Here is an 8,815-nt window from a genome sequence, read left to right as displayed (position 1 = left end):
TTGTATCAATTTTAAAACATTAAGGTTCATCTAAAGACATTGCCTCTACGGGTTCCGTAGGTGGATTTTGGGTAACACGTGACAACCGGCCTAATAAATACCCCCAGTGTTGTAGACGGCCTGTGTATGCTATTGCCCAAGAAGTTGCTTCATTGGTACGATATTGCTTCCAACCTGGTGCAATGTCTGGCATTGGAAATCCATCTTTCATCTTTAACTGCAAAAATTAAATAAATTAACAAAATATAAGACAAAATTATCAGAATAAAATTTAAAAAAGTATAAGAAAATAATTACCGGAACCCAGTGATTTCCATTAACAAAACCAATACAACAAATGCGATCATTTTTTGTCGATCCGGAATGTGAACCCCTCATAGGAAAGAAAGTCATTGAAAATGTCAGACCGAACGTGACAAGAATAATATTATATGTTGTCGCTATCACGTAACCCATATCAGGCATGGACAACCATTTATCCATGGGTTGAACACCTAAGCCGGATATCATCAACGAATCTCTTACTTCTTTAATGCGTCCTGTGAACAATCTATCATATGGAGTTACATGAGAAACAATCTCTTGATCCAATCTCTTGCGGACCAAAGACCAACACTCTTCACCGAAACCAAGCAATAATGCAATAGCGCGAAAACCACAATTTCCATCAGCTGCCACGTCAAATATGTCATCAATGTATGGCTGAATAATATCAGGAAATTGTGTCAATAACAAATTTTTTGAAGAATGAGATGACTGAGAGGGGTGTTTCTTTGATTGAGAGGCTTGTCTCTTCTTTGATTGAGAGGGTTGGGAACCAATATCTTCACCATATGTTGCATTAACATGCTCAAAGTAAGAAGGGTCTCGATATACATCATATCCATCTGGCTTCATACCCTTACTCTTCTTCACTCTTCCTTTGGTTTTGACTTTTTCAGGTGGTGGACATATTGAACTTGTACTTGGAAAAGCAAGTTCACGCACTTTACTCTTCAACACTCGTTTCCCAATAACATCAAGTGATCGAAAGCGTTTCCATAAGGCATTCATCTCAGTAGACATATCCAACTCTGATCCATCTTCTGTGTCTTGAGTGAGTTCACATTCCATGCTTAATTTTCTCCATTGAATATGCACAGAATCTAGAGGAATTGGTTCACCCATTAATTTATATTGTCCCAATTCACAAGCACAAGGTAATCCGTATGTCCTTCTCAGAGAACACCCACATATAGATTTGTCAGTACCCACCCACTCAACTTTGTCGTATTCTTCAGCAATACGTCTTTGAGCTTCTGTTGATACAAATGTATTCAATCTCTGATAAAATGGATTTCTGTGCTCATGCTCTTCATCATAAAAACTTTTTTGAAACGAGGCTCTGATTCTTTTATGTTGTAACCTTATCATGTTGTTCATAGCCTCCCAACATTTACACAAATCACTCATGCTATTTTCTAACATTAACTTCAGTTTCCAGTGAGCCGACTCAACCCTGTAAAATTCAACAATATATAATAAAATTATATTAAATACCTGTTAGTCGTTGTGTTCCCCAAATGCATCACTTTATTTGTCCATGCTTCAACAAATCTTTCCTTATGTGGAGTCAACCAAGTTTCTTTGACATAATCAACAAACACTTTAGTATCAACACATGATTGTTCAAACATATGCAAGCGCATCATATACTCTTTTTCATTACTACAATACATAATGTCTTTCCACATATTCAATATTGACTCTTGTCTATCCTTTAAGACATATTGCTTGCATTTTGCTCCAACATTTTTTTCGATATGAAATCGACAAAGTAAATTAACAGCATGTGGAAACACAATGCCAACTGCATTCATTAACGCAAGATCTCTGTCTGTCACAATTACTTGAGGGAATTTATTTTGTGTAACAAACAAATCTTTTAGTCTCTCTAATGCCCAACAAAAGTTTTCTTCCCTCTCACATTCCAAATAAGCAAACCCAACTACAAATGTTTTCTCTGTTGATGTCATACCAACAATTTCAAGTAATGGCATTCTGTATTTATTGGTTTTGTAGGTACTGTCCATAATCAACACAATCGGAAACAAATTCAACAACTTCACTGAATCTGGATGCGCCCAAAAAATATCTCTCATAACATCGGAGTCTTCACGCTTTCTATTCCAGCACACATATTTTGCATCTTCAATTAACTTGAATAAATGTTGCATCTCTGTTCTATTACCTCTCACGCGCAATCGAATGATACTTCTCTGTTTATATATTTGTGAGATCTTAGTAACATTACTCTTATCTCGGTCTTGCAATGAGAGTAATATGTGTCTCGGTGCAACATTATATTTTGTTAATTCATGAACATGCTTTCTATCTTCTTCATTTAAGCGCCCAACATATGCATGCCCCTCCAAAGTATCAGGTAATTCATGGTTGTGAATTCCACAAATTACTTTAACTATCCATCCTGAACCATCTTTTAATGGTTTTGATCTAAGCTTGAAAGGACAATCACATTTTTTTGTTGAACTTCGAATAGAACTAGCAGCACACTTGTATTTTCCCCCTTTGTCACAACCTAATATTAATTTATTTCTCCGTCCTTTCTCACCCGTCTCTATATCTGATCTTCTGATAATAACGGTAACTTTATTTTTTATACCAATTTCTTTTGCCCATTTCACAACAGTATCCCTTGAATCAAATATCTGAAATAAAATAATTATAATTAATCACAAAAATATATTTTTATAATATTAATATTAAATATATTTATTCATACCTGATCTGTGTCAAAAATATTTGTAGTATCGACGCATGTTTTGTCCATTAATAGTAGTGGATTATCCATATCTGTTAACATTTAAAAAAAATTAAAAAAAATTAAAAAAATGTGGTCTGTACCGGAAAACTCAAAAATGAAGTTTTCCGGAACCTACTACTGTACCGGAATACTTGCCAACCAAGATTTCCGGTACACAACTTTTCCCTTCTGTACCGGAAAAGTCAGTTTTAACATTTCCGGTACTATACTCTGTACCGGAAAACTCAGTTTTAACATTTTCGGTACTTTACTCTGTACCGGAAATCTTGTTTCAAGTATTCCGGTAGTTACCGGAAAACTGCAACTTACCGGAAATCTGTTTTACGGCTGGGTTTATGACAAAATGGTGAAAAAAATATTTACATTTACTTTCTTTGAAATAGCAAAAAAAAAAAAAAATTGAGGGTAGTTTTGCCATTTTCGAATTTTTTTGGGGGTACAAGGCAAAGTGTGGGGGTACAAGGGAAATTTTTCAAGCAGAAGAAGACCACTTTTTCACCCGTTCTCTAATGTTCTAAAAAATCTCTAATATGTCTTCGGCTTAGTGAATCCGAAAGTTTAAAATATATCTCTATATGCAGAAGAAGACCACTTTTTCACCCGTTCTCTAATGTTCTAAAAAATCTCTAATATGTCTTCGGCTTAGTGAATCCGAAAGTTTAAAATATATCTCTATATTATCAATTTTAATATATATTTGGGGACTTTTAAGAACATTAAAAGGTGAGGAAAAAAACCACCAGAACAAATTAATATTGTTAGGCATGACTAATTTTGAAATCTAAAAATGAAACCATCTTAAAACCTAGAAATATCTTGAAAAAAAGAAGAAGAAAAAATCATAAACCAATCTTAACGTGATGGTGTCGTTGTTGTTATTCTACTTTATCTTCACTTTTATAATCAAAATTGATGGTTGTTGAAAATGATTCAAAGATTAGATGAAAAAGATCTAGAAGAAAAATGTCAAAAGATATGTACATTGTTGAATGAGGGTCAACATACATACCACCTTACTTTGATGGTTCAGATTATTATTTCTGGAAAAGAAAAATGCAATTGTTCCTGAAGTCACAAGATACTGGTATGTGGAGAATCATCACAAATGGAGACTTCATACCAAGAATGGATCAAAATGATTCAACATCTGCTGAAAAGAAAGAAGCAGATTGGACAACAGAAGAAAAATCTAAGGTACTCCTAAACTCTAAAGCTCAATTATTCTTATCGTGTGCTTTGAGCAGAGAAGAATGCGAAAGAGTTGATGAATGCAAAACTGCTAAAGAAGTATGAGACACGTTATAAACTCATCACGAAGGAACAAGCCATGTGAAAGAAACAAGGATTGATATAGGCATAAGAAAGTTTGAACTCTTTGAAATGAATGAAGGAGAAACCATTGATGAGATGTACTCAAGATTCACAACCATTGTAAATGAAATGCGCTCCTTAGGGAAAGCATACTCAATACAAGACAGCGTCAGAAAAATCATGAGATGTCTTCCAATAATATGGAGACCAATGATGACAGCCATAAGCCAGACCAAGAATCTTGACGTACTTGGACTGGAGGAACTGATTGGAACATTACGAGCACATGAAGTACTGCTACAAGAAGACAAACCAATCAAAAAGACCAAATCAATAGCTCTGAAAGCTTCTCAAGAAAATACACCATTACAAACAGATGATGACTCAGAAGAAATTGAACAAGAAGATGTTGATGAAGAATAGTTCGTCTTACAAGAAAGATTCAAAGAATGGTGTGGAGAAGAGATCAGATCAAAAAGGGATCCCCAAACAAAAAAGACTTTAAGACTGAAATAGATAAAAGCAAAATCACTTGCTTTGAATGCATCAAACAAGGACATTACAAAACTGAATGTCCATTGAACAAAAAAGTGTCAAAGAAATTTCCCTTCAAAAAGAAGTCAATGATGGCAACCTGGGATGATTCTGATGAATCAGAAATAGATGAACCTGAAGAAGCAAATATGTGTCTAATGGCAAACAGTGAAGAAACAAAGGTAACAAATTCTGAACCATGTCTTGTATGTAAACAAATGGAAACATAATTTGATAATTTGCTAAATGATTCAAATTTTCTTATTCAAAAGTGTAGCTCTTTTAAAGAAAAATTTCACAAAGAAAAAAGAAGAGAAAAAGAAAATTCAAGCTATGAATGATAAACTTAAAGAGATCATTCAAAATCTGAAAGAATCTCAGCTCAAAAATCTTGAATCTGAAAAATCAGAAAACCAAGATCGATCTTCACCTCAAACGAAAAACGATATTCTCAAGGCTAAAGTTGAAACTCTTAAAAATGATTTGAAAAACTTCATTAAAGCTACTGAGACTTTTTAGAGAATCATGAGATCCCAAGTAGGGATATTTGATAAAGCTGAGCTTGGTTTTGATAAAACTCAAAAAATCAAAATGTATGAAACTTTTTTTGTTTCTGAAATGAAAGAAGGAAAATGCAAAATCAAATGTTCATATTGTGATAAAATTGGACATTTAGAATTTGCATGCTACTTTAAAAAAATGGATGAAAAAATCAAGAACAAAAGGATCTTCAAGAAAGAAGAACATTTGACAGCAAAAGCAAATTTTTCTCAAAAACTGAAAAAGCAAGAACGATCTTCAATTAATGTAAAAAACGAAGAACGTTCTGGAGCTTTATCAAAACCAGTTGTAACTCAGTTCTTCAAACCTTTTTCAAAACAAACCACTAGATATTCCTCCTGGTCCAAGATTGGCCACTCTAAAATGACTTTTAACACTAAGAAGGAATCAGATTTTAAAAAGAGATCAAGTTTTAAAGAAAATCTTCTAAAAGAAGATATACTAACCATCAATGACCCAAACAAGTATGAGTACCAAAATCATTACTAACTTGTGATGCAGGAACATCATCCAATAATCAAGAAAAAATATTGATACATGGACAAAGCAAGTTCAATACACATGAATGGAAAAGTATGATGCCTCATCTCATTACAAAAATTTGGAGTGTCCATAACCTTTGGAAACATTAACAAATCAAAGGTACATGTATCATCTTATTTCGCTTCCATGTATGCGCTTATTATCATGTTCAAAATTAAAATGTTGTCTCTTGTAAAAGATGACAAAGAGCATAATGACATTTTCCTTGTATTCAGATTTTTATTTTTTTATTTTTTTTTTAAAAAAAAAGATATTAATTCTTTAAAATTCAGGGGGAGTTTTTAGAAAATGTTATTATTCTTAAAACTAGAGTCTACTCATTATTTTCAATGTGTAGTATACATTTCCTTTGTATTCCCCAACCTTTTTGTGTTGACAAAGGGGGAGAATTATTTTATATTTTATGTTGGTTCAAAAATCTGAATCATATTATGAGGGGGAGCTTTTAAAGCTCTCTATGATTAAAATTAGAATCAAAATTAAAATATAAATTAGGCTAAATATCATCTGTGGTCCCTTAACTTAATTTCAGTTAACGTTTTAGTCCTTTATTTTTTTTTCCCCGATTTAGTCATTTATTCCTAACAATATCAAATAAAGTATGAAAATATGAGTTTATTTGAAGATTTGCGTTACGAATTTGATGAAATTTGTATTATATTGAAGAATATAATTAATTTTATGAGTTTTGTTTGAAATATTTTTTTGAATTTTTGTATAAAAAAGGATAACATTCTTGAAATTTTAAAACATAAAATATCAAATTGTCACTTAAAATTAAAATAAAGGACCAAGTCGAAAAAAAAAAAGGACTAAAACGTTACCTGAAATAAAGTTAAGGGACCACGAATATAATTTAGCCTATAAATTAACATATTTGTCATCATCAAAAAAGGGGAGATTGTTGAGACAAAATCTCAATTGAATGTTTTGATGAAAACAAACAAAAAGTTAATGAAGAATTCTAATTATGATTCTAAGTATTTTGGTATTTAACATGTGCATTTGAGTGTGTTAAAACAAGATAGGTATCAAACATCACAAATCAGATCTCATTAAAATCAAAGAAAGCAATTATGGAAAACGAAGATTGATCGTGAAGCAATTATGGAAAACGAATATTGATCTTGAAGTAGTTCTGGAAAACGAAGATCAATCTTGACTTATTGCTGAGAAACGAAGAACGATATTCGTTTATGAATAATCAGTTCTCTTGTGAAAGATTGAATCCTTGAAACATTATTTATCTCATATCTTCATATATAATAAGTAAGGATCAATCTAAGTCATATTTGTTCCAGAATTTAAAGAATCAAATACATGCTTCATTAAAAGCATAATACAAGATAATTCTTCAAATGAGGCAAGTGCAAGTACAAAGCCACAAGCTGAAAAGTACACTACTGATTGTACTTGTCTAAAACATGTACACGAGACTAAAAAGCATGCACTCAACTTAGACATCTGTCACAATCACAAAGTACAAGTTAGTTCATCTCAAATAAATTCGAAGAACAATCTTGGATCTCAAGAACATTCTTGGATGCAGTTGTGATCACTCTTGCTTCTTGGCAGACTTTATCCAACAACTATTTCATGACAGTTGACCCTATTTCAACGGTCATACGAGCTATCCCAAGCTCTCTTGAAGTCTATAAAAGCAGCTTCAAGATGAAGAACAAAAAGTGCCAAGAAAAGTATCAATCATTCAATCATACTCAAGTGTCTCGATATCATTCTTAGAGCTTGTTGTTTTTAATCTTTGTGTTGTGTTAGAATCAGTATCAACTGAGTTCTATTTACGTAATCTATTTCTCAAACAAGAGTTGAGAAAATATCCATATTCTAAACATTCTCAAAATCACCACTTTGTAACTCAAGGTTATTTTGTTAACATAAGCTTGAGTGTTTTGTAAAAATCCTTTCATGTTTTGAAAGGTAACTCGCAAAATCCTTTCTGAAATAGTAAGGTAGAACTGAAGAAATCCTTTCTAGGTAGAAAGGTAGAAACTGTGTAAAGATCAAAATTGATCCATGAAAACCAAGAACGATATTGGCTTGAACACTTAGTGAAAAATCTCACGGTTGTGAGGACTGGACGTAACCTGGATTGGGTGAACCAGAATATATCTTTATGTGATCTCTCTATCTCTATATCTATTTATTTTATGCTTTACAATCATATTTTATGTTGATAAAATTGATATTGTTGTTTTTTACTAACCAAGATCAATCTTCGTTTATAACCAAGATCAATCTTTAGTTAAACTTTCAGTTTTAAATAAGAATATTTAAAAAAGGGCAATTATAATTCAAACCCACTTCCTTATAATTGGCAATTGTTTCTTCACCATCTTCATAAGTAGTTTACGATAAATGATCTACTATGAACTATTGTTTAAAAGTTATGTTTAATTGCAATTTTAGTCCTCTATTTTTTATCGAATCACGTAATTGGTCATCTATTTTAAAAGTCGATAATTTTAGTTTCTACCTATGATTTTTTAATTAAAAAATAACGACGTGACATGTTTTAAATAACGTGTCATATGGTACGATGATGTAAAATGATTAATACCTATAAAATCAAAATAAAATACCGTAAACTTAACTTTCAACTTCATAATTTTTTCATGTTAGTAATTTAATTATTAACATATAAATAATTAATGCATCTAGATGATTTTATATCATAGAATTGTATCTCATATTATTTAAAATACGTCAAATCGCCATTTTTTAGTTTAAAAATATAAGAGAGACCAAAACTATCGACTTTTAAAATAAATATACAAATTTCGATAATTGGTAAAAATAAATGAACCAAAACTGCAATTAAATTTAAAAGTTATTTGAAACTCTAATGGAGAATGATAACACACTTCGATTTCTTAATCTTAACGACTGAGACATTGACTCGGTCAAAATAATTTTGATAAAAAAAAAATTAAATGTATCATTTAAAATTAAACAAATGGAACTGACATCCACCAATCATATTACTATTTATGATGTGAAGTAGATAATGTTATTAAATTATAC

General features: G+C 31.6%; 1 protein-coding gene across 1 annotated transcript; it reads right to left on the bottom strand.

The window, feature by feature from the left end:
- Positions 1-19: 19 nt before the first annotated feature.
- LOC140919336 (uncharacterized) lies at positions 20-1,475 on the bottom strand. Its single transcript, XM_073365337.1, has 2 exons — positions 298-1,475; positions 20-217 (listed from the first exon to the last, which is right to left on the bottom strand). The coding sequence occupies exons 1-2, from the start codon at positions 1,465-1,467 to the stop codon at positions 20-22; spliced, it is 1,368 nt and encodes a 455-aa protein (XP_073221438.1). The 5' UTR covers positions 1,468-1,475.
- Positions 1,476-8,815: the final 7,340 nt, after the last annotated feature.

Source organism: Cicer arietinum, chromosome 2 (assembly GCF_000331145.2).
Source record: "Cicer arietinum cultivar CDC Frontier isolate Library 1 chromosome 2, Cicar.CDCFrontier_v2.0, whole genome shotgun sequence".
Lineage (NCBI taxonomy): Eukaryota > Viridiplantae > Streptophyta > Magnoliopsida > Fabales > Fabaceae > Cicer > Cicer arietinum.
The sequence above is the reverse complement of the archived record's forward strand: the minus strand, read 5'-3'. Positions and strand labels throughout refer to the sequence as shown.

Bases quoted from the DNA above. Each gene is read 5' to 3' on its own strand.
- LOC140919336 (XM_073365337.1), bottom strand. From the start codon at position 1,467: ATGTTAGAAAATAGCATGAGTGATTTGTGTAAATGTTGGGAGGCTATG. The intron at 218-297 runs GTAATTATTTTC...TAATTTTTGCAG, and splicing joins ATGGAAATCACTGGGTTCCG to TTAAAGATGAAAGATGGATT.